The sequence below is a fragment of the Asterias rubens genome, chromosome 1 (assembly GCF_902459465.1).
Source record: "Asterias rubens chromosome 1, eAstRub1.3, whole genome shotgun sequence".
In the NCBI taxonomy this organism is placed as follows: domain Eukaryota; kingdom Metazoa; phylum Echinodermata; class Asteroidea; order Forcipulatida; family Asteriidae; genus Asterias; species Asterias rubens.
Window position 1 is genome coordinate 28,425,881 of NC_047062.1, and position 27,555 is coordinate 28,453,435.

At 36.5% G+C, this 27,555-nt stretch overlaps 1 protein-coding gene across 1 annotated transcript in view; it reads left to right on the forward strand.

The window, feature by feature from the left end:
- The window catches only part of LOC117307065 (sodium- and chloride-dependent GABA transporter 1-like), a 47,654-nt gene extending 25,630 nt beyond the window's left edge, over positions 1-22,024 (forward strand). The window contains exons 9-14 of the mRNA XM_033791720.1: positions 10,980-11,114; positions 15,210-15,312; positions 16,498-16,598; positions 17,508-17,675; positions 19,511-19,690; positions 21,749-22,024. Of these exons, the coding sequence (XP_033647611.1) occupies positions 10,980-11,114; positions 15,210-15,312; positions 16,498-16,598; positions 17,508-17,675; positions 19,511-19,690; positions 21,749-21,778 (717 nt within the window). The 3' untranslated portion in view covers positions 21,779-22,024. The remainder of the gene's footprint in view (positions 1-10,979; positions 11,115-15,209; positions 15,313-16,497; positions 16,599-17,507; positions 17,676-19,510; positions 19,691-21,748) is intronic.
- The last annotated feature ends 5,531 nt before the right edge of the window (positions 22,025-27,555 follow it).

A 27,555-nucleotide genomic window follows, 5' to 3' on the forward strand; every position in this document is an offset into this window, starting at 1 on the left:
AAAATTTGTACTCAATTGGTCATCAAAGTTGCTAGAGAATAATGGAAGAAAAAACACCCTTGTTGCACAAAGTTATGTGCCTCTGATTATTTGATTTCGAGCCCTCACCTTAGGTCTCAAACTCAGTTCAAATATTTTAGTGATAAAATACTTTTTTTGTCAAAAACCAAATTACTTCAGAGGAGGCCGTTTCTCACAATGTTTTATACTATAAGCAGCCCTTCATTGCTGGTTGTTTTTATGCTTACAATTATTTTGAGTAATGGTGTCCAGTGCCTTTAAATAGTTTATACAATGATGGTAAAAAGTATGGACAAACTTCAGTATGAATTTTTGCCTGGTTGACATTGCAAAAGTGTTCTCTCGGATAAGCTATTTACGTAATGGCATTGTATTATGTAAACTTGTTTACCATGCATGTTAGTTAATATTTAAAAGAAAAACAAATAATAAGTTACATAATAATCTGTAACTGGTTGATAAAAATCAACACATAGTATTATTCAAACAGAACAGTTTCCCATCACTTTACTATTTCCAATGCATGAAATTTACAACTATTAAGAAAATAACAATTAAGAAAATAAGGCAACCAGAAACTCACTCAAACAAACCTAATGTTTAAATGCAGCAAAAGCCAACACAAAACAAATGCATTTTGAAATTATCTTCTGTGAGTAGAGGAATAATGAAGAGAGGGGCATATCAATATTGTAAATTATATATTCAATATCATTAAAAAATATATATATATATTATCAAAATAGAAGAAAAATGAATTATTGCTGATTTATCACTAATAAAATGGTGTAGAGAGGTGGTTTAGCTTTATCTCAACAATCTTCTCCATCCCAGTTGAAAGCTCTTATCTGACGATATTGCTGAAATGGTGAAATGAGTTAGGGTAGGTGTGGGGTAGTCTTGGTTCAATGACCTTTGCATGGCCGGATTATATCCCAGCCTTGCAACCTTGGGCAGCGCGCCATATCACTAGCTAGCTTTGCGTAAGTGTAATCTTGGTTTAATTTCCAGCTTCACAGTCGTCAACCGAAATGTTGTTACGGTACATTACGTTACGTTATGCTATGCTACGTTATGAGTATGAGATAGTGACTTCTTGGACCAAGACTAGGGTGGGGGTGGAGCTAATGCTAAGCTCAGAGCATATAGCATCATCTCCATTCAACACTTATGTTCAGACACAGACCAAAGCATGCTAGTCAAATTTTGAAAGTTAAACATGGAGGTAGTACAATTTTCGAAACACAATCAGACTTTAGTGACACAATCCTTCAATTCTGTCAGCGTGAACTTTACTATTGCGCCTGCGGCAAACATTATGCTGCAATGCATCTTGAGAGTTTAAAACCAGTCGGGACTTGTGTCGAAGTCGCATTTATTTTATTGTAATAGGCAAGACTTGGTGAGTAGTAAATTTCACCAGTGAATTACTGACGATACAAACATGTATTTCCACACATTTGGTTCTTTGAACATACTATAAGACAGGACCCCACATTAATACTAAATCAAATTGAGTCTTTATCAATATCATTATCATCACAATTTTGTGTTGTTTTGTTTCTTTTATCTTTTTCCAAGAATTCACACATAAAAGTAGATACATAATTTGTTAACAGGTGGGCAAGTCCGGAGCGTTGAAGCCAGGAGTTAGTAGTCGGTTCTTTTGTTAAAACTAACTTTTTCTACCTGTATTGTAATTATGTTTCTAATTATAGTAACGTGGAGCAGTATAATTAACTATAATATATTCACTGTGTGTAATTCTTGAATAAAAACGAATAACCCATTTTTGAGAAAGACATTGCAGTGGTGTAATGGGAGGTGGTGGTTTGTTAATCCAAGCCACAGTGTCAACATTGTTGCAACATTGCTGACAGGCATTTTGTTGGTGAAACTAATGCTAACAAATACTCTTTAATGGAATTTTTTTGATTCCTTTGTTGAGTAACCCCAAAAGACTTACTAAAATGTTATAATTAAATACTTGAAGTGAGTTTTGAACAGGGCAATTGCTTACTGCTGTTTGACTAACGTCATTCATCTCAATGTTGGTTAGTCACTGGTAGTTTGTTAAGTCAACTAAAATTTCAAACCATGAGTACTCCTTATAAAATGTTTCCAGCAAAAGAACCTTAAAAATAAGGGTGCCCATAAAAAATATGGGTTATGGTTATGGTTATGCATATGCATGCATGCTTATGAAAGTGCCCTTGTGGTGCCTTTTACACAAAAGAACAGTGAACCCCACAAGGGAATTCAATCTTGACCCCACAAACAAAGGAACAATATAGCAACAATAGTAGGATCCCATAAACCTGATCTGTAAGGTTGCATGTACTAACAGATTTTAGACCAAGTATATGTATTTAATAATTGTGTTGTTGATAATATGCCACGGCGTGGTTTGGCGTTTTATTTTCACATGACAAAACTGCCAAACTTATCATTGCTTTTAAAAGTTTTTGAAAAGCACTTTTCACCATTTCTCTACTATTCATTTAAATGTAAGCACATGGCTTCCTATCCACTAATCAGAATGGACAGACTATCTGGGGTATTTAGGAATACCTAATTGGATTTTTATTTTGTAACTGTAAACAAGTTTATCCACTGCCTTTTTTTTTGGGGGGGGGGAGCTTAAACAATCATCTAGGCCTATACATATCATCACCATTTTTACAAAGTGGCAAATCCACCCAAAATGATGTGATGGGGCGAATAAGTTTGGAGCCTAACAGCTTTCTAAAAGAGCATCCAAATAAAGAAATAAGTATCTAGTCATGCAATTCAACTTTTGCACTACCCTATCACTAGAAAATATTTTACGTTTCCAATTAAAAGATCCGCAAAAACACTTTTATCAAATGTGAATAACTACCAAAGCGTTTTTCTTGAATTGTCAGCTGTTGTGTTTCAGCTGCGTGGACGGGTCCGCCACTTTGTGAAAATGGCAACGATATTTTTATTTTGCCGTTATTTTGATGTATGAAATTTTCTAACTGGGGAATAAGTAATGAACACCAGGGTATAAATTTGGGTATAAATGAGGATAATTTTGAATACTGGAGAACTTCACACGCTTAAGCAAAACCTGGGAGGTCTATGCCTTGTTATCAAAGTAGTAGTCTTTCAAAACAGAACATAACATGTGCCCTGGTGTTACCCTTGCCCCTCCATTACACCATTTGCTCTGGGCTTGTTGACCAAGTGTATCTTTTCCTACTTACTACCGGTCTTTTTTATCTAACCTCCTTTGATGGCAGGTTTGAAGAGAGATGTCTAGCTTTGGGAGCTAGACAAGCAGATCAAGGTGGTCTAGCCCGAAGAGTTGCACCTCACTATCTGCACCCAATCAGGGGGGTGTAAGGCTCCCTGCCAACCCTCCTTCCAGGGAGTAGAGGTGGGGCAGACCTACCCCCAATCTCCTGACAGAAGTCACCAGCAGTGTCTTCATGATACAGAGGGGCACATTGCAGGGGAGCTAGTAGGTTGACTAGCTCTAGGAGTACAAACTACTAACCATACCGCCTGTCAGTAGGGGTAGGGGGTGGGGAAGCTAGGTAGTTAACAGGTGTTGGAGTCTTTCCAGTTGAGATGTCATCACTCTATCTTCAATGTTAACAACAACATAGATCAACCCAATCGTGATGTCTAAGCTGTTTTTATCATGAGAAGCTGAGCTGTTTCTATCCTGAGGCGCCCGGATTAGTCTAATACTTTGTTTTGTTTTCAAGGGCTACTCTACAAAGATGTGGACAACTGTTTATCAGTGATGATTGATGAGGAGCTGAAGAATGAAATCATATAGGGACACAGCGTTCATTGGTTGAGTTGAGTACAATAAATCATCTTCAAACTAATTTCCACTGATCATCCAATTGCAATACGATTCAAAGCAAGGAAATAATCATGACATATACATGTACATTGAATCCAAATACAGCAATAAGCAGGTTGTTTTTTTCTCCTCCCCAGAGTTAATCAAGTAAAACTTCAGAATATTTTTCAGGCCACTGTTTTGGGTTTTTTTTTTCCAAGCATTTTTTTTTTTTTTTTTACAAGATCATTTTCAGGCCTGGAATTTCATGTTTGAAAGGGCAAGGTAATTTTCATTTGGCAAAGGGCACTTCCATTGTTAAATCTTAAAGGAACGTTACAGAATTGGTAAGAAACAAAAATTGTGAACATCACAGATTTACATAAAACTTACATGGTCTGATGACGATAGTTGAAAACATCCCTTGAAATATTTCTTTCTAAAAATGTCATATTTGATGAGAAATAAATAATCTAACTTCGCGTTTTGGAGTTCATCGCTCAGTGAGCGTTTTATTCATTTTTATTTTGGCATCGATACAATGCAAAATTTGTAATCGGTTTTTCACTATTCTCTCGTGACCCAGATGGCCAATCGATCTCAAACTTATACAGGTTTGTCAGTTTATGTATATGGTAGATTACATAAAGTGCGTACACTGCCAGCAACTTTTTTGCTAGCAAAACCAATTCTGTAATGTTCCTTTAAAGTCAATGAGAAACATTTGAAGGGCACCGAGGCAAACAAGGGACAATGGAAGCCATGGCCTCTGTGGCCTGTGTGTTATTCCAGGCCTGGATTTGAACATTATGTAGTTTCAGAAGTCATGCATGTAGGTCTTATTTTATGTCTGTAACACCTCCCTGTACACATGTATCTAGCGAGGTTTTATGAGTCGTTGAGTAAGAAGTGTCATGATTGAGTGAGTAGTTAACATGACTCAATCAGAGGGTGTTATTCATGAGAAGTATCCACTGAAAACAATATAGGAGCACTCATTTGAAATGATCATGTTTTTTTTGTTTTTTTTCGGGGGGGGGGGAGGGGGTGTAACTAATATTTATTCAATATTGTTGTGTTTGTTTGTTTGTTTGTTTATGTGTTTGTTGGGGTAATTTTTTGTTTGTTTGTTGGTTTTCTTTTGGGTTTTTTAGGGGGAGACGTCAATTATTTATCATGATTTCATTAGAAGGTAAAGTGATCAAAGAATATTCATTTTGTTTTACCCAAACACACCGTTGTGTTTTAAGTACTGTATACTGAGTACTTTCCCGAGTTCTGTAATAAAAAATCACATGCATATTAGTGGGTGAGATTTGAACCCACGACCCTTGCAATTCTAGAGCAGTGTCTTACCAACTAGACCACCGAGATTGCCCGGTGACTAGAGGAAGTTCGAATCCTACGTTTTAGCAGCGGGTACTGCAAATGATTTAATAGATGTTAAATTTGCATCGGGATAAAGAATATTCATTTTAGTTTAACCCAAATACACCTATGTGTGTTAGCACCATATACTCAAGTACTTTGTCCAGTAGTATGTGATTTTTTTTCACTGCTAGCTCACATTGGCGTATAAGGGGAAAACCAAAATGAGTATTTTTTATCCCGAATGCAAATTTTATCGGAGTATGATAATAACTTCTATAGCTGAAACTATACACTTTTGTTTCTGTATAATGGTAAATATTTGAGTTTATACACAAACAAAAGTGTTTAGTTTCAGTTAGAAGAAGTCATTATCATACTCTGATCACTGTAATTTCTAAAAGGTAAAACTGTTATACCAGCCAGGCTCCTAGTGGTTGATACCCATGCCCATTTTCTTAAAATGTACTATGAACGGGGTAACCTTGTTTCTTCCTCAGGAGTAATTGGCAGGGTGCCCCTAGTGGCAGTTGGTTTGGGTCGACAACCCATAGCTATACCAGCCAGGCTCCTAATAGATGATACCCATGCCCACACTCTTACGGGCTGTGAAGGGGGTAACCCTGTTACAACTCCAGGAGTAGGTAGCAACATGCCCCTGGTGGCAGTTGATTTGGATCGAAAGCCCAAATCAGTGAAGTGTAGCCCTCACCTTGATGTGGCTGTCCTTGTGATGTTGGGCAATATCTCATTAAAAAAAAACACTCTGAGTTTTGCCCAGATTTGCTGAAAAAACAGACAATCTTTTGAATGAATTAGATTCCTTGGCTGTCATCAGATTGATAAATGAGAAGGAAGATAATTTAACAAAGTGGCATCAATGAACATTATTTCCACTGCTTCGTTGAATTTGTGTGAGTGTTTGAGGGATTTGGCAAAAGAGTGTGTCATTTAATGCTGCCTTTAAAGGCACTGGACTATTGGTAATTGTCAAAGACCAGTCTTCTCACTTGATGTGTCTCAACATATACGCATCGAATAACAAAGCTGTACAAATTTGAACTAAATTGGTCGTCGAAGTCGCGAGATAATAATGGAAAAAAAAACACCCTTGTCACACGTAGTTGTGGGCTTTCAGATGCTTGATTTTGGGACCTCGAAATCTAATTCTGAGGTCTTGAAATCAAGTTCAAATATTTTAGTGAAAAATTATTTTTTTCTCGAAAACTATCTTACTTCAGAGGGTGCTGTTTCTCACAATGTTTTATACTATCATCAGCTCTCCATTACTTGTTACCAAGTAAGGTTTTATGCTAATAATTATGTGGAGTGATTGCCTACAAACGGTATCAAAATCCTTTAATGATCTGGTGAGGTGGGACCAGAATACTCATTATTTCTGAAGATAAGTTTATGTTTGCCTTTCAGGGCCATATTCTAACCCATAGTGCATGATTTTAAATATTGCATGCACGTATTTCACCTATCTCATATTAGTGGGAATGTAATTAATTAGTTTGTTTTGAATGTGTTCTGGTCGCTGCTCATTGTCAAGACAATCTATATGACTCATAACATTGGATCGCGAGACCAATGTTCAGCTAAGAGTGGGTAGTGACAAGAGATAGTTCCAGGGAACTGAAGATGTGAAACTATTTAGGGCACTAATGAATCGTTTATTTTAAAATGTTTGTCTCTTAACCTAGTCACGTGCACCATCAATTCATTGTCGGACTTTAATTTCATGCAGACATATTAATGTTAAGCCACTAAATATCAACCTTTGTTTTTTCTAAATCCACTTCCACTGCTGCAAAATACATCAAAAAGGCACTGATTTCAAGATCTACTACTTCGTCTCTCAACTGTTTTCAGCGAATGTGAATGCAAAGCGAATTTTGGCGTCACAGGGCTGTTTTCACAGCGAATGTTTCACAAAAGTTGAGCACATTTTAACTGTTCCAATTATTTAATGCGAAGTTTTGACGTCAAAAATTTGTTTTGCATTCGCAGGAAGTATGAACCAGGCTTTATACTTAATATCATAATGAGACTTCCAGAAAAAAACAACTTAATTCCTGATTTTGCTTGAACTATGGTATTTAGCTGTGATGTTGCTCCCAGCACTGCATGCTACCCCCACTCTCACACCTAGCTTCCTACTCCATTCACCACTGATTAGACACATACATGTTCATTTTATTGTACATCTTCTCCTCGGCCAATGTCTGTGGTCCTCCAGCTCCATCTGCACCTCTTCCTTCTCCTTGTCCTTTGCCTTATTAGATTGCACATGACGTCATCTACCATCATCTTTGATGTAAAACAATGAAAGACTGCATGCCTGTACATGCGCGCTTGACTCTCAGCCAATAATAGCCCTTCACGTGTGTGCACATTTCATCAAAGATGGCGATCAATGCAAGATCTGAGGTCTATAGATGCAACGCTGTAACGCGTATTCTTCCAGCTGATATCATCCTAGTGGTAGTCACAGCATTGTATCAACTTTAAAAGCTTACCTTTTGGCATACAACACATCATGATGGCAGCATTGTGCGATATTAAACTAGACTTGGTTAGCATCCGTTGTCTTCTTTGGACTTGGGGATGCCTAAAAGTAACTCATCTGAATTATCTATCTATCTGTGTGTTTGTTTAATATTCAGCATAATGGATGTTAAATTTGCATCGGGGTTAAAAAATATAAATTTGGGTTTTTACCCTTACATTCCCGAGTCCTGTGATAAAATTTCACAGGCATATTACTTGGGTGGGATTCGAACCCACAACCCTTGCAATTTTAGAGCAGTGTTTTGCCAACTAGACTACCAAGATTGCCCGGTAGCTAGAGGCGGTTCTAATACTCAGCATGTCTTGAGTATTACTCCCATCCTTTATGCCAGTGTCATTTAGTATGTCATTTTGCCTTAGTAGTGCTGCATTTTCGTTGCACAATCAGCTAAGTCTTTTTCTTGTAGAGCCATACATAGATGAAGAAGGTATCATTTTGTTTAATAACATTAATTTATTTGAGTAGAAGCTTTGCTGTTAGTTGCACAGTCATTGCCCATTGGACCTGAAGGAAAACTAACTTAATGCGGTTTTATTTTTCAGATTGCTAGTTCCTCGTTGATTAATGTTTGTGTATTTGTCTTCTCCTCTGAACGGTGCAGTGGGAAAGCCTCTTAATAAGCTCCAAGCTTTTTAGGCAATCGATCCCTCAGGCCTGCATGATCTGTTTCAGTGGTGTGTCTACATGTATGTTCTGTCTCTGTCCATCTCGTTTATAGGTCTGTTTTTTTGTTCTGTGATTTTGAGTTTTTTTACCCCATGTTTTGTTTCTTGTAAATTTTGCTAATATTTTTGTCACTAGACATGTTTTGGTGTCATCTTAAAATTGCTTGCTGTAATGTTGCCTGATATTTTTTCTAATAAAAATGAAATCAAATAAAATATTTTATAGAGACAGAGACGTCATGGTTTATCAGTGGTTGTTCAAGGTTTGTGATTGAGTATGTTGGAATGATGCAATCTTCAACATCCATTACATGCTAGAACAAAAAGAAAACTCATGCAAGAGATTTATTTTCAAGGATATATTTTTTCCTTTTGTAATTCCAAAGCTTCAAAATGCCATCTCCTTGTCTGGAAATGACAATTGGCTTCAGAGCTAGAAAGAAAATGGTGGGATTTTTTACTAGGCTGTTTTCATTTCAGAGTTTTAAAACATGTTTATGCAATCAAAACATTTGAAGAAAAACAAATTCAGTTTACATTTGTATCTCATCAAGCATTCTGGCTATGCTTACGTGTTATTTGAAAGCACATTCAAGGTTATTTTGACAAGGACATCTTAAAATGTATCCAATGCAAAGATCTTCTATTTTATCAAAAATAAAATTGAATGATTCCAGCCTGTCCAATTTACGATTACAACTAATGTTCATATTTTTGACTTAATATACACGCAGTTTCCAGGTGTCATGTGAACTTAACCATTGTTAATAATTGAAGGTTTTCTATGCATTGTGTTTTGCAATTATGGCTGAGGTGAAAGCTTTTACCATTGTTGTGCTTTTATTCCTCTTCATTAGGCACAACATCTCTAAGTATCCTTTCAGCATCTTGCAGTTCAGCTTAGAATAAAGGAAACCAAAGTTTTTGTATTGAAAGAAAACATTGAGGTATATTGGTGGCTCATGGATTTACATATCAGTTTTAGTCATTAATTGAGATAATAAAGAAGATTTTAAAATGAGTCTCAGAAATAATGTAAATCTGACCTGAGAAAAGAGCTGGTCAAATAACATTTGGCAAGATTTCTCTAGGGGAGTCAGTAGCATGCATTTTTAAACACAAAATAATCTTTAAAAAATTGCTGCATGCTTACAATAACGTTTAATTGAGTTTGCAAATCATCAGTGCACCCTCATGTGATGTATTTTTAAGAGAGAGTTTATTATTCAGAGAGTAAGAAATGCACATTAATATTGTTCAAGTTTTTAATAACAGCATTTAAATGATGTCTTATATTATTTGCATTGAGCTCAGTCTTGTTTCTTAATATCTGAGCAGTTGACTATAGTAATGCATGTCTTGAGTCACATAATGGCAGAACTTTGAACGAATAGCAATCCTTCCTCTTGATAATTAATTGCAAAGTCTTCCTGCACCTAACACTACAGGCTTGCATCTCGTCTTATATTTCATCAAAGTATAAAAAAGCCATCCTCATTTATAGTGAGTTGTCATTTAGCATTTTTTTTAACAGGACTGATTCCAGAGCATATCATCAATAATCTAACTTTATTTTCAGCTATTTTTGTCACTTTCTCCCAAGGTGTAGTTTTAGTTCGAGGTGGAAAATACTTGGCTGATTAGTTTAAGGATTTTAAAATAATTATTTCTGTTATGATTATTGAAGTGGTTTGTTCATCGATTTCTAAGGTAGATATCAGTTGTGGTCGCATAATACACTAAAACTTATTTCATTTTTTAATTTTTTTTATTGTTAATGTTTTATTTTTTACGGATGGGGTTTAGAAATACATTCAGAGTCTTGCTTTTTGATGGTACCTAAAAAATAGTCACAACTAAATAAATTAAAAGTACAAACAAAATTGTTTAAGGGTAATATTATGTATATGTATCGTAAAGATGAGAGAAGATGTGTGATAAGAAATTCTGATCCAATGAGAACGAAAAATTGTAATCATCAAGATAGTCAATTTATTGAGAAATGGTAAGTATGATAACAATATTTATACATTCAATCGGATGCTCAAGCTCAGTAATGAGGTAGTTAGGCGGGTATAAACTATTTCATTAGTGGAGATTAGAAAAGGTTGTTTGAGTAGCTTCTTTAAGGTGAAATCATGATCACTTTTTTGTTTCACAAACTCATACAAATTCAGTTGCACTACGAAAGGCTTTTTTATTTTAACTATTAGAATGACTTCACTCATCTGTTGATCTTTATGAAATAAGTTTATATTTTGGTCAACTGCTTTGATGTATTTTGCCAAGTTTACTTGTGGGATGTTGTTCAGCAGCAAGTATAAAGTTTTATACTCACAACTTCTCCGAGCTCTGTGAAAAAAAATCACAGGCATATTACTCGGGTGGGATTCAAACCCACGACCCTTGCAATTCTAAAGCAGTGTCATACCAACTAGACTACCAAGATCTGTGTATTATGGGTAAATCCAAAATGACTATGATATTATTAGATATAATAGTTTGATGATTGTGTTTGTATGACTTACAGTTTGTTGGGGTTGAGGGAATGGTGACGGCCATTGTTGACTTCTTTCCCAGTTTGCATAAAGGCAAACGACGGCCACTCTTTGTCCTCTTACTCTGCTTTCTGATGTTTCTGGCTGGTCTACCAATGACATGTTCGGTAAGTTTGCCTTTTCCTGTATGTTTCTACTGTTTTTAATCCAGTTTCGCTTATTTAGGTGGTTTAAAACTCCACTGGTGATATTAACTTTAAAGTTACCTGACGCTGTAATTACTCAATATAATCACCAAATGAGTCCAAATTTTCACAGATTTGTTATTTCATCATGCATTTGTTGAGATACACCAAGTGAGAAGACTGGTCTTTGACAATTACCAAAGGTGTCCAGTGCATTTAAACAAACTAACTCAAAATAATATCCTTTAGTTCTCGATAAACACATTATACAAGCCTGTAAAAAAAATGTAAAAAAAATGGTTCGGGGTTATATGAGTGACGCTGCGACGAGAAAGGTCTTCACAGCAATTAAACCCTTACAAAAAAGTTCCATCTATAGGCGAAATGCCTATAGAATCCAATTGGATTGATAAAATCGGATTGGATTCTTAAAGGATTGCCGGCACTTCTTTGATTGATATAGGATTCTCACAGGGGTTTTTTGGTAAGGGAATGTGCACATTCGAAGTTAAACATACTCACACCACAAAAAGAATTTCCCTGAAATTTGTTTTGCTCACGAGGCATAATATAATAATACGAAGGCCTTCAACTAAGCACACATTTCTTGCCCTGGTAAATAAAACAAGGACTTCTTTCTGTTCTGTTGTTTCGGACCTAAATTCTGTTAGCTTCGTCCCTGTTGGTTTGTACACAAAAGCAAAGCGAGGGTGTCTTCTCTCTGTCAAAACACCTGGAACCTTTTGGTTAAAGTCTTCTGTTTCATAAGGGTGCCCTTGACATGCTAAAAGGCTGCATTGATAGCAGGTGGGCTGAAGAATTTTATAAAGACTCTTGGACAAAAGTTAACCTCCGACATTTTCTTGTCCCGACTCTCCTTGTAAATGATCTTGTACATATTGTGTTCCATGTGAAGAGCAAAAAATAGCCACAGCATGATTGTCATAAGCTCCTTGTAATGTGCATTAAAGGCACTGGACACTATTGGTATTGGCAAAGAATGTTATCGTCACTAGGTGTATCCCAACATATGCATACAATAATAAGTCTGTCAACATTTAGACTCAATTGGTCAGCAAAGTGACCAGAGAATGATGAAAGAAAGAACACCGTTGTTGAACAAATTTGTGTGCTTTCAGATGCATTAAAAGGTTTCATATCATGCCTGAAGTCTTTTAATATTATTTGAAGGAGAAATTACCTCTTTTGTTAAAAACTGCATTACTTCAGAGGGAGCCGTTTCTCACAAAGTTTTATACCATCAACAGCTCTCGATTGTTAAGTACCAAGTAAGTTTTAATGCTGATAAATATTGTGATTAATTACGAAACGTGTCCAGTACCTTTAAAGGCAAAGAATACTAACTGTTTTGAAATAGTTGTGGACAGTAATTGCTGTTGCCCTTGAGGTCAAGATGTCCAAAAGGTCTATCCGGGACTCAAGTTGAACATATCTACCAAATTGGAGCCCTTGTGTTCCTGCAGTTTTTTTAGTTATGTTGTGACAAAGGTCTTATTAAAAAAAAGTAGTTGTGTCGCTGCAATGTCACTGCTATTTTACAGGCTAAGATACTGAGCAGGGAATACTTGATACACATTGGAGACAGAACTACTTCTATCAGGATGTGTGACAAACCAAATTCTTGTTGGTTTGCTTATGAAATAATAAGACCTTTAATGAACATTGAGTTCTCGACGAGAAGGGGTCGAAGTAAATCCTACACTAGATGAAAACAAGTTAAGGCCAAGTTTAGTACTGTACGAGGAAATACTTGCATACACATTGGAGAAGTTAGGACAGAACTATTTCTCAGGATATTTGATACTGAGTCCAGTTTACTAAAAGTATGTTTCAATTTTGAAAAAAAAAGTAATTGTATTTTAGATCCATTACTAAGGGCATAAAAGGGTAACGTCGAGTTCTTACAAGGCCGTTTAAAGCCGGCAGGGTCGATTTGCCGTGTGATACTCAACGACCCTGCAAGGTTTTAAACAGACGATTAGGAATGTGTCTCTACTCTTTTATTCCCATTCATAAGTGCTCTTTTGTTAAAAAAACATTTGAAACAACAATTACAGACACTTTTGACAGTTGAAAATTTGATGTTTTTTTTTATAATCTTGCGCGTCTGACACACGGAAGCCAGCAGATTATAAACACTGGTCATTATCAACCGTTTAAACACCCCAACGTGACGCACTCTCCACCAATAGGAGTAAAGAAACTGTCTGGGGTATTTATGAAGAATCGTTTATTTCACTATTTGGTTTGTTCAACAACTCCCCAGAACTTGAGCGTATTTATGGCCCCTGTTGCTAATTAAAATGATTTTTATTGCAGCGACATCAAATTTGATGGTGATGAATAGACCTGATGGTGAAAAACATAATTGGTGAAAAACAACTTCATAAAAGCCAGGACTTGAGCACATTTTATTGTTCCTGTTGCCAATTCAAAGATTTTTATCCCAGCAACATTAAAGTATAAATGGTGAATAACTGTTCCCCAAAGTGTAGGTCATATTTCATGAAAAACAACTTTTTAAAAACATATGAAGGAAGTGATGAGTAATATTTTCCTCCAGATTTAACTTTGGGATTTTATGAAAATTTGATTTATTAAAATCATTTCCCCTGAGTATTGACATGCGACTTGTGATTATAGATGATAAGCAGAAACAACCTTTGAACCAGTATCAATTGTTTTGAGAAATATTTCAATGACGGGCTTATCTAGAGAACAGTTTCCATGTTAGGCAATATTACAGTTAAGAGTCGTAGGTTTTTGTCCTGAGCAAGAAACTTTAGGGTAAGGTTTCTTGCTCAGGACAAAAACCTATGACTCGATGGGACATTTAACTGTAGGTCCTGTGTACTAGGAGTAGTAGTGCATGTAAAAGAACCAAAGACACTTAACTTTGGAAGAGTAGGGGTTTACCTTAGTGTTTCTAGTTCATTGCAAGGTTTCCTTTAAGGTATTCTTTTATAGGTTTCCTCAGGCTTGCAAGCTACAGTGATTAAGTTCACTTCCTAGGTCAAAATTCCAGTTGAACCCAGTTAACTGGGGTAAACTGGTTCAACTGGAGAGTGGCCAAACTCATCCATTTTCCATATGAAAGGGTCTATGTAACTTTTGTAGGACAAAAAACACAATGTCCACAGATTTAGTTTTTGCAAAATTAGTAAAAAAATGTCATGATAAAATTTTTCGTCTCATGAGACGAAAATTATTTTAATCATTTACAAACGTATTTTCATGACATTTTTTTTACTCATTTCTCAAAAACTACAGCACCTCAGTTAGTAATATTTGAAGGGAAGCTTTCCACTATCATTATCTTCAAACCCTGTAAGTTTAATGTAAATCTATGGACATTGTGAAAAAGTACCCAAATCCTTTAACCAACTGGTTTGGACTAGGTTTAATTGTGCTCAACTAGGTTTAAATTAAAAACCAGTTGGTTTCTGTCCATTTTCCATATTAAACCAACTGGTTTTAACGGTGCTTAACTAGTTTATCAACTGGTTTTCAACTAGTTCCAGTTAAACCCAGTTTAACTAGGTTCAACTGGAATTTTGACCTGGGAAGGCATCCTTGGTTCCCTTACCAGCAATATATAATAATAACAGTTAATTGTCAACTAAATTTTGGTTGATGTCTGTTTTCTCAGTCTTTGGATAAAGACGCATTTGTTAATCATCTTGGTGCGTGATTTTCCTTGTGTCCCCCCCCCCCCCCCTCCCCATTTCTGGATTTACACTCTGAAAGCCATAGCAGAGTTTGTGTACCAGACTGTTATTACACTCTGAAAGCCATAGCAGAGTTTGTGTACCAGACTGTTATTCCTTTTATTTTCTTTGTTTAGAACCAAAGTTATGTTTTCACTGTTGGGAAACAACTGGAATCAAGATTTTCTGTAGCATTTTGTTATAACATGTATCTCTCTAATGAATTTGGGTTTGTCTGTTAACATAAATGGTGGTGTAATTAGAACTATTATGGTGGTGATAAATTGTTCATGTTTTTGCTTTGATAAACACCTTGAAATAAAATTCAATTTTGTTTTGTTTTACACAGGGAGGAATGTACGTATTCCAGTTGTTTGATGCTTATGCTGCCAGTGGATTTGCACTACTGTGGGTTGCCTTCTTTGAAGCTGTTGTTATTGGCTGGGTGTACGGTAAGATAATTGGCACCTAACCACAGACCAATGTTTGGATAGTGTGAAGGATTTTGAAAATGAATAGGGCAAGTTTGTACTGAATCCTGTGTGATATTGGCAGCCAGTGGAGATCCTGTAATACAGGAGTGATGTGGGAATATTTACTGGTGAGAAAAATTAGTCTGGCAGCGATGTTTTGTAGACGCTGCAGATGTTTTAGTTGGTTTCTCTTGATGTCATAAAGCAATGCAAAATCATTGATTGTAACATTGATATCATAGATGGAAGTTTGCATCGAGATAAAGAATAAGGGAATAAAAGTGTAGCAACGAGTTCGAGTCGAAGGCGAGGGCCTTTATTACACGGCAACGACCCTGCAAAGTTTTAAACAGCCGTAAAAGAACGAGTCACTACTCTTTTATTGCCATTCATAAATGCCTTTTTGGTTAAAAGGCGTAATAAATTAAGAAACTCTGTAAAACTTATCCGTTTCCGACGTGCTTGAGCTCTGTATGTACATGTGCAACGTCTGTGTGTTGCATTGTTAACACTGAGACGCCTATTTCCGACAGTTTCCGGTTCTGTTCATGCGCGTATAGTCTTGGTGCAACACGTTCTCGTTTTCCTTTCACACACACCGCGGCCAACTCACCGACAGCGCCCGTATCGCTCGTGACAATAATAATAATAATAATAATATTTATTCGGGCAATCACATTTACAAGCACATGTACATACATTAAACATATTTAAGAAAACAAAGTAAAACAACAGTGGGGTGCCCAGGAGAGCATAAAAGTTAAAAAAATAACTATCGCAAAAAGGCGTATGTCACGAGGGGGCATATAAATAAGCACAGAAGAAACGTCTTGCACCAAGACTAGCACGGAGTATCCGCTCACAACCGGTTATAAACACTGGTCATTATCAAAGGTTTAAACACCTCCACGTGACGTTTTTCCACCAATAGGAATAGCGAAACTGTCTGAGGTATTTATAAATATTAATTTCAGCACTGATACATGTACTCGGTACTTTTTCAAGCTCTATGAAAAAGACAGGCATATTACTCAAGTGGGCTTCGAACCCATGACCTTGTCTTAGCTAAGTGTCTTAGCAACTAGACCACCGAGATTGCCCGGTAGCTAGAGGCAGTTGAATCTTATGTTCTAGGTGTTAATATCTTTTTATCATCATGTTTAGGTTCCAACAAAATGTATGATAATTTCAATGAGATGTTAGACTGGCGTCCAAGTCCTTACTTGAAAGTTTGCTGGATGTTCGTCACGCCTGCCTTCACTTTGGTAAGTACGTCTACTATGTAGAATTAAGTGAATTGAATAATACAATAATAGGTTGTGGGCAGGATAAGGGTGCACCCCTCTAAATAAACTCTCAAAGCATACAGTGCTTAATGCTTTTTACAGTAAAGGGGAATTTATTCATTGACTCTGGCACTTTATTCCTCTGCTCAATTTATTATGGTGAGTCCCTTGGCCAGTCATGTAATTCACCCCCGAATTAAAATATCCCTAAACCAGTGTAATTGTCCAACGTCATGTCTTGAAAAATGCCCCTACACCTTAGGCAAATAGTTCCCATCTGGTCTTACAATCCGCAAAGTTTACATAGCTTTTACAACGACATGTATAGTGGCTGTATGTTCCACAGAGCTGTTCCCACTGAACTTGTTAGCGGCTCTGATAAGTTGTTGTGGCTGCCGGATTTCTTCCGCACCCTCTTTTTGAGCCTGTTAGTTTTACATCACGGTCGCGGTAAGCTGACTAGTCTTGGTGCAAGACATTTCTCCTTTTCCTTTCATGCACATTGCGGCCGACTCACCAAAACAACAGCTCCCGCATCGACCGCCCCATAGCTAACTCACCGCCCCGCGAGAAACGAAGTGAGTGGGCCAAGTCAGGTGAGTGTGTACGGGCGGTCGATGCGGGCGCTGTTGGTGAGTTGGCCGCGCTGTGCTCTAAAGGAAAACGAGAAACGTCTTGCACCAAGACTATAAGTTGACTGGGAGGTCAGTGTACCATGCGTCCCCATTGAATTTAATGTTGTCATTCTACAGAAAAAGCAGGGTACTTTAACAAATGAAATAGTCCAATAGGAACACAGCTTTTAGGCTTTCAATGAGTGCACTGTGTCAATTATAATATTTATGTCCAACTTCTGATTTGTTTTTGTTCATCTGACTTTGATTACAGGGTGTATTCATCTTTAGTTGTGTGAGTTTTAAACCATTAGAATACAATGACTACGTCTACCCAGCCTGGGGCCAGGCAATTGGATGGATTATGGCTGCTTCATCCATGGTACAAGTCCCTATCTTCTGTATATATCAGATGCTCTCAACTAAAGGAACATTCCGAGAGGTAAAATTTACACACTGAGAAATATTTTCAAAAAAATGATCTTTAAAGGCACTGGACACTATTGGTAAAGTTACATACAAAAATAACAAACATGTGAGCATTTGGACTCGATTGGTCATTTAAGTTGCAAGAGAATAATGAAAGAAAGAAAAAACCTTGTTGCACAATTTTGTGTGCTTTCAGATACCAATAAAAGGCTTTAGCTGAAGTCTTTTATTATTTGAGTGAGAATTTACCTCTTTCTCGAACACTACGTTACTTCAGAGGGAGTCGTTTCTCACAACGTTTTATACTATCAACAGCTCTCTATTGCTTGTTACTAAAAGTTTTTATTCTAACAGAAATTTTGAATAACTACCAATAGTGTCCAGTGCCTTAACAACTTTTCATATATGTGAAATTTGATACTATAAAAAAAATGTGTTACATATGAAAACATTTCATTCGTTGAAAGATGGACATTTTCCACTTGGCTTTACCATTGAACCAAACATGCCATATATAGGCCTATATCTTTTTGAACTATTCTGACAATGAGCATTGGTTACTGTGTGTTATCTTGCATTAGAGTTTATAAATGCAAAGAGACTATGTCAACAAAGAGGCCTGAGTGAGCCTTCCATCAGATGAATATCAGATAAAATGTTAGTCACATTTTGGGGGGGTCCAATGCTGATCAAGGTTCACACTAACGTTGCCTTGGAAAGATGTTTTAAAAGTATAGAATATAATAATCCACACAAATATGTCTCAAAATTGCATGGTTTTCCTTTTATGTTGTGAACTAACAAGGCACATGGGAGAGAATTTGTTTGCTCCTGATAAGTTGTCCGACCAAGTTAGTTTGCAAAGTAAAAGGAAAACAGGCAATTTTAGGCACATTTGTGTGGATCATAATATTCTACTATTAAAACACCTTTCTAACCTTGCAATTCAAGGCAACGTGTCTCTTTAAATAAGATAAAACACTTCTGAAGGCAAATACAGATAAGGTTATTCTTTAAGTAGGTTGATATAATACTAACAAATTATACTTATCTTTTTGGTATCACTTTATATATTGTTCTATTGTTATTCTTCCTTTATATATTCTGTGATAAATCAAATGCTTTATAAATCATCATTCTCAGAACAAATTCAGTTCAGTCAAACATATTGTTAGGTGTTGATAAGTGGGATGTGGTATTTAGGGCGGTCAATGCCTTGGTGCCCCGAAAATGCTCTGACAGTAGAAGTTTACAATTTCCTCATAGGGTGCCCTTCACCAAGGAGCAAATGCCTTGGTGCCCTTGCCCTTTCAGAATCGAAACATACAGTCGTGGGTATTGATTGACCAAACCCCTTTCCAACAGTCTCCAACAATTTGTGCCTACAAAATATATCTGTTGCCAAAGCAGAAATGGACTTTAAATTTTTTACTGGTTATACAGCACCCTTCATCAAAAGTTCATTGTTTTCTTATTTAATCATTTGGACTATGGTGTGTTATAAAACACATATGGACTGGCATAACTCGGTCACTAGACATGCTAGAGCGTGTCTATCCCCCGTTTAGGTCTGTGAGTGACTTTCACAAAGAGTTAAGACTTTCTTAAATTATGAATTTCTCCTAAGATTAGTCCTAAGTTAGGACGAGTCCTTACTCTCTGTGAAATCGACCAGAAGAGGGACTTTGCCTTCGGCCTCGTGAAATAGGTCCCTCTTCTGGTCACTCAAGGTCCCTCAGGGGAATAGACGTACACTAGTTACCTCATTGCCAGTCAATATGTGTACATCTATATCATTATACACTTATTGACCTTCTATGTAACATTTGTTGTTTCTTCTTCCTGTAGCGCTGGGTTTTGTTAACTACTCCTAGACACAGTCAGAGTTTTCCATCAAGTTATGATGCAGAGAGCATTCCTGTACAAGATATAGGCCTATCATCAGCCACCACCAGACTACCTATGGAGCAAGAGAACACTGATCCTCCTCCATATGATGAAACTATCGTCCAAACGGGAGAACAAGGAGTAAATACAATTTAAATTACACACGTTTCAGAAAGGTGCTCCAAAGTCAGGCTGCACCAAATTCTTAATTAAAGGAACACATTACCTCGGATCGGACGAGTTTGCATGGTCTATAAAAGGCGTTTGTAACCGTTTTTTATAAAATGCATATGGTTGGAACGATGTTTTAAAAGAAGAATACAATAATCCACACAAATTTGCCTAAAAATTGCATGGTTTTCCTTTTACTGTGCGAACTAACACGGTCGGCCATTTATGGGAGTCAAAAATTTGACTCCCATAAATTATGGCCAACCGTGTTAGTCGACGAGGTAAAAGGAAAACCGTGCAGAGTCATTTTTGTGTGGATCATTGTTACAACATCTTTCTATCCATGTGCATTTATAACAAACGGTTACAAACGCTTTTCAAAGACCAACTCGACCGATCCAAGGCAACGTGTTCCTTTAAGTACATGAAAAGTTTGACATCTGAAACAGTCAAAAGCGACTGGAGGCGCTGGAAGTCAAAAAATAGACTGTTGCAGTCGTTCGGAATGACTCTGGAGGGCCTTGCTTTCAGACGTCGATCTTGTCATGAGCCAAGCCAATGTAAATGTTATGTTAAGTTTACCTGTCTGTGAAACTAACATTCATGTGTGTCGACCTAGAGTTGCTCCTAATCTAAATGGTTTGGCATGACTCTGGTTCGCCTCTCTGAAATGGGTGTTAGTGATCTCTGCCTATCTAGTTGTTGATTCTACTAATTTTTATAAAAAATTTATGACCTCAAAATGATGTTTCATACAATTTTACCATCATGAAAGTATTAATTTTGTCTGGAGTTTTCTAATTGTTTTCTCGAACAATTCTTCAGTACAGTCAGGAAATAGTTTATAAATGATTTTGTTAACATCTTGTTGGCTGGAAAATAACACGCAGCCTGACTGTCGTGTTCGTGTTTCGTTGCAATGGCGCAGAAAGACAGAGTTTTGCGCACAGCCAATGCTGTTGCTATGTAGGGAACTTTCCTCCAATCAGAGGCGATGACGTAGTGGTGCGGTCCGCCGGACCCAATGAACACAAGCCACACCGTGACCCTGTCTACTCAACATGACCCTGTCTACTCAGGGATCGCATTGTAACAACAAACACGCTACACTTTGTATTACTGTTTGTAAACAAACTGTAAGGGATGCACGCATGGTTCCTGTGTTGCATAAACCTGATTAAGTATGCACTTAATATTCCTTTAATTTCTTATCCAATATTATTGATTCACAATTATGTTATTATGTTTTTAGAACCCTGTGTTACAGATTGACAATCCGATTTGTACGGTTTCAGAATCTGTTACAGATTCACATCTTTATGGCCACTTTGATTTTTGAGGCATGACAAGCATTTTAGTTTTCTAATTAAGTCAAATGGTTCTCTGAATGATCAAACAGGGAATTGAACAAACCTCTTGTGTGATATATGTGGTATTTCTGCATGTTCTTTAAAAAAACACAAATGTATCTTTGCAAGATGGCTGACTTTACAATAGTTGTGAGACATCACAGTGGGATAATCAAGCTGGTTGGGGATCAAAAGTGAGGCTGTAGTCATATCAATCACCCACTGTAGCATAAATCACTACATTCATCATTATCACACCACCATTTCATCCCTGGAATATTTGTGTTCTATGGATCAGAACTAACAAGAAGAATAAGTCCACCCAAAGCAAAACAAAATTGTGCACACACAAAACTAAGTGCAAAGATTGACCAAATGGCTTGAATTGGGCCTTTTATTTTCGATTAAATTTCCTTTGCTTATGATGAATTTGGCGTATAAACTAGTCTTCTAGCTAAATCAGATTGTCATGGGGAAAGTTCTTCCATTGATACTCCACCAGTAAGTTTTCTGCACATACTAATATTGAAATCATAAAAACCAATGTATCAGATCCCCAAACCTACCATCTGCAAAAAGTTGAATCAGTTTTCTTTGAATTTATTTCCACACTGCCATTAAGTATATTAGGCCATTTATTTGCTTTAATCGTGTATTTTACTTGTCTTTTATTATCTAGGATTTGCTATTTGACTACAGAGAAAAATAGTCATAACAGTCCGCTGATTTAAGTCAACAAATTCTTTTAAAAGTTTCCTGATGGGATGTGTGCATCGATCTCACTGCATTCTTGCCATCACATGACAATGCTGTTACCATGACAACTCATCATCATCTCCATCGTCACTACCACCATCATGTTCGCCATCAACCAGGGACTCTGACCCAAAATATATTTTTTCATTTCAGATACATTTATTTCATGTCAACATCAATCAATACATAGTGTGATAATATTTTTCAGAAAACATATAATAACTTGTACAAAATGAAAACTTGATCCAGTAAATGATAAATAAATAGATCATATTGTGAGATAATAATGTGACATTAACATGTAGGAAAAAGGAGTAGCATATGCTTTTGGTTCCCCTTCTCTAAAGACAAAGACAAAATAAACCAAAACATACACAAACAAACAAAAGGGACATGGACATTATGCATGAGTGAGACTGGGCAATAGATAAATAATTACCCAAAAAATAGGTGTATTAGAATGAAATAGATAAGTTAAGTGGTGTATAAATCAATCAATCTCTTTTTAATTTTTTCACGAAAAGATAAAACACTGACTGACTGTTTAAGTTCTCTATATGTTCCTAGAGTAGTTCTATACAATTGACCCTAACTCCTATCCATCAATAATCTGAATCCCTCTGGGCCAAATTTCACTGAAGCGGAAGTTATTGATCACCAAAAGTATTTCACAAGCAAAGAATTATCATGGATCATTTCCAGCACTGACGTTAGTTCTTAAATTAATTTCATCCGTGAGAGGGCAAGGTCATAAGGCCTCTTGCAGAAGGCCTCTTGTGGATGACGTCAATTTGCTGTCATGTCTTTCCTGCATCTCATATTTTCACTCACTCAGTCGACCCATATATATAGGGGTGTCTCAAAGCGCTTCCAACACTATTACCCCTAGTCACTGGTCACTGGGCCTTAAATCATTCCTGAAACCATATCAGCTCCCTGGGGGGGTATACAGCCTGTGCGCAATATAAGCGCCACTCGGCTAAACCAATCACAAGTACCGTCTCTGCCCTCGCAGGTACCCATTTACCCCTAGGTGGAGAGAAGCAATTATAGTCAAGTGTCTTTCTCAGGGACACAAGTGTGACGACCGGGATTCGCACCAACACTCTGCTTTAACAGAAGCATCAGAGCTTGAGTTCGGTGCTCTTATCCACTCGGCCACTACACCCCACAGTACTGGGCTTGCAGGAAATACTGACAGTTAAGCGCCTTGAGCGTCACTTAGTCTAAAGAGAATAGGCCTGGAATTACATCATTGAAGGGTACGGCCATTTTCATTTTGCAAATGGCTCTGCCTTTTCACAATTTTTAAGCTGTACAGGAATATTTTGACAGAGCACCACCAATGCTATGGTCTTTTAAGGACTATATCTGTGTTTTTATGTCAGGATTTCTCAGTTTCTTATATAATTACTGAAATAATGACTTAGTATAAAAAGCTCAGGAATTTTTCAAAGGAGACCAAGTGATGCTGGGAGAACTCAAAACAAATGACTGGATGGACCATGGAATGTGGTTAAAATTTAGTTTGTTTAATTTTAGACTGAAACCATAATTATGTTTTATTAATACTATTGTTTTCTTATTCTTCTATATATTTTTTTTAAACATTTCAGTTTCAAATTAAATGTATGTTGCTTGTAGAAAAAAACAACTTTTAACATATTGATTTTACAAATTGTATTATTAAGTTATAAACATTCCATATTCGTTCACTCATAATCAGCTTAAAACAAATTTTAATTATGTTTTTAGTTTTTATATGCATATCATGTGTTGGTTAATTGCCCTCTCATTTTTGTGTGTATGAACTAACGGCATGTATAAACTTATATTATGTACATGATGTATGTACAAATATATTTTAATTATCCTGCTCTTTTATGCTGATTTTATTCACTGGTAGCATGGGATGTTTTAAACTGGTGTTAGAATCAAGGGACTAGATTGAAATTGATTTATGAGAGAGAGTATTTAATGTTTAATGCAACAAATTAACCTAAAGGGGGCTGGCTAAGGGGCTTTGTATTAAAGCCATGCACTCGTCAGTCTACGTGTCACATCCATAGAGTTATATATAAGAACTAGAGGGCGCACTGGCCTACATAGGCGACCCGGCAGGCGGCCATTTTCTAAGTTGACAAAACAGGCACCGCACAGCGTGTGTTTGTGCGGCCATTTTGAAAGTTGACACGACAGCATCGCGCAGCGTTCAATAAACACAAACTCCAACGTGAATTTCATATTCAACACGTACAGAATTGGGCACGTGTCTCCTTGCGGTCCCGTCGCGTTTGTGCAAGAAGCATCTCTTGTTCTTATATATGACTCTATGGTCACAACCTTGTAAATTAGTGTAAATGGTGCTCAGATAAGAATATATTCAATAGCATTGACAAAAGTAGGATTTATTACAATTTCATGAAGACAGTTGATGAGAGAGAATATATGTATATCCTAAAAATAGTATTCATTATTATGCATGTAAAGTTTGCAACAATAATTGTAAATTTGTAATGGAAGCGATCTCGTCTTTTACTGAACTAATCTGTTTGAATGTTGATCCTTTTCCGTCCACTTAGAAGTGACAAATATTTGTCACACTGCAGTGTGTGTAGATTGCATGTATTTTGTTCATCAATTTGAAAGCCTTAAGCCCGGTTCATACTTCATGCGAACGCGAATTTGAAGTGAATTTGACGTCACAACCTCCTTTTACAGCGATTATTCGCAAGGGAGTAGAGCAGAGTTCAACTGCTGCGAATTGTTCGTTGCGAATTTGTGACGTCAAGATTCGCTTCGCATTCGCATGAAGTATGAACCGGGCTATATAGCTGTGTCTAGGATGGTGATGTACCCATTTGTGTGTGTTACGTTGTTTTAGCTCTTATGGGTAACTTCTTTGGAAGCTTCAAAATAATAACGCTAGTAATTTTACACCATTTTCCTCAGTTACTACCTGGCCCAATGTCATTGAGCTATTTGCACCATGTGTTCAAATTGCTTGTGCTTATTTAAGTGTGCTGGGGTGGATTTCACAAAGAGTTAAGACTTAGACTAGTCTCATCTCGAGTTACTCGTTCTAACTTGGACTAGCTTTAAGTTTGTAATAAAGAGTCCTAGGACTTGTCCTAAGTTAGGACTATCCTTGTGAAATCTACCCACAGATTGTATAATGTATAGCTACCACCATGCATACAGTTAATAATTTGTAAATACATTGGTTGAATTATGTGGAAACCAATCACTGTGTGTTAGAACAACCAGACGGCACAAATCATCAAATGAATATTGTGTCACAAACAAAATGAATTTTTCCATGTATGAATGAATTCTTGATTCAGGAAATTTTCCAAACTTTGCCAATTGTTCATTCCCAAGGCTAATGGCCCAAGTCTACAAGTCTACTACTAATGTACTCTACTAAGGGTGTAGATGGTCCCCGCCCCATGTAGTGGCACCCCACAGAAGTAGGACCCTTTACCTGAACCCTACTGCTACAAGAGTGTCCTTCAAAGCCATAGACACTCCTATTCCATGTGTAGGGTGTGTCTCCATTTAAAGTAGAACACTTTTCAAGACCTTTTCTAATATTAATCTCCCTTGATTTTTTTATTTGAATTTTACTACACAGGATCCATTTCAGACTTTTTCCTTTCAGACTTTTTAAAGATACACTTCTGAACTGCTGAAGGAAGGGTCCTTGGTTTTGATATTGAAACTCAACATGTTGTGCCAGTTGGGGGATTTTGCTTGCAATATCTATTACTTTGGGTGGACCATCAGCACCGGCACCGAAACTAGGGTAAAATTTTAGGGGGCACTAGGGGTTGACCATTTTTTTAAGGGGTACTTATGGCCAATTAAACTGTAATGTTTGCATTTTACACAAACCTCTTTTCAGAGCTCTTGATTATGCCATTTACTATTTTATTTTAGATAATCTGACGCGAGTGTAAAAACAAATAACGTTGTCTGCATGTTTTTGTAAGGAAAAATAGTTTTACAAAATTGAAAGTATAACACTCAAGCTTATAGAATGTAATATTTTAGCCTACTCTGGTAATTTTTAATCCCCAAAGTCCAGATTTTGTACACCCAACCCCTTTAATTTCACCTTTGAAAATAACGCTAAATGTATTGTGGTAAAACATATGGGCCCAATTTCATAAAGCTTACAATGCAATTTTGGCTGGTAACCCGTTTCTGCTAAGCAAAACTATTCTGTGCTTGGCAAGTTTTTTGTGCTTATAGGCTTTATGAAATTCGGCCGTTAAATTCAGAGGATTCATCAACTTGTTAATTAATAATCAATTTATGTGAGTTAAACATTTTGTGGATGTGCCAGGCTGGACCTTTACATATTTTGTTTTTAACAAAACTAATAGTTAAGTATAGGTACCATAGAATATGAATTTGTGCTATAATCTCTGTGGGAAGGTTAGGTCAAAAAATAAATTGTGTGGTTTGTCCACAGAGGGTCCACAAAAGGTAGGATCGATAGGTGGATTATTTTTGTAATTAATATTGTAATTACAATTAATATTGTAATTATAATATTATGAGAATTTTGAGAGAAAAAATCTTTCGGACCAACTTTTTGAAAATCAGGTTTAAATAAAATATTGAAGTAGTGAATATTGAACATTAATACAAATCAGTCATGAATTCAACTGTCAGCAAAACACAAAGTGGGTTTAAAATTGGCAGGTGCACTATAAAACACTTTTATTGTAAGAAGATTTCATATTCTCAACATCAAGTACAATGTATTGTAAAACACAATCAGTGGGACAAGCTTTGAGTATGCTCGAATCTTCATATCTAAAGTTGTAAACAATCATACAATGTGAGACTTTGGAACACTAGATGGCAGCAGACTTACCAGGTAAGTTTCCATTGTTTAAGTAGTTCTGAGCATGCACACATTTACCGAGAACGATAGATTTTACCTGGTAAGTCTGCTGCCACCAAACGTTCCAAAAGTCTCTGATTGCAGTGTACAATCCCCATTTAATGTAACAACATTGTTTTGCACAACTGAGCTTTATACAATTATACAAATTGTATGTAGAAAGTATACAGTCTCTGTAGCTCATCTAGCGTGTAGTACATAATGACATTGAAAATGTGTACCATCAAGGTTTAACCCAGGATTTGGAAAAAGGGTGTCCAAATTTGCTAGAAATTTTAAAACTGTGTGTCCAAATTGTTTATATACAATACACTTACATGTAAATGAAAGATAAAACAGGATGCAAACAAAGTTGCCAAAAGACACCCACCCAGACACCCCTCTGCCACACCCATACTTGGAACAATAGACACTTGAATATGACTAGATTGTTGAATCTTATATAAAGCAATAATATTGTATATGCTGCACTGAATGGATATTTTAATAAACAGTTTTAAAAATATACAGTAGAGAATGTATGTTATTTTGAAAACATTTTGTATTAGCCAGTAATAAAATGCATAAATTTGATCATCACTATGGAATGTGTGTGGTTTGGAAATGGGTTTGGGCTTTAATGACAGTGAATTTGCAAGTCTTTGTCTTTAAAATTAATAAGGCAATGTAAGAATTATACACATTTAATAAAACACTTCTTTCTAGGAAAATGTTGTGTTTCCTTATTTTCCCAAAGCAATGTAAATGTTATTTTTTAAGATTTCAAAATAAGATCTTCCAAAAGCCAAATCATTCTTGTGTAAATTTTCAATATT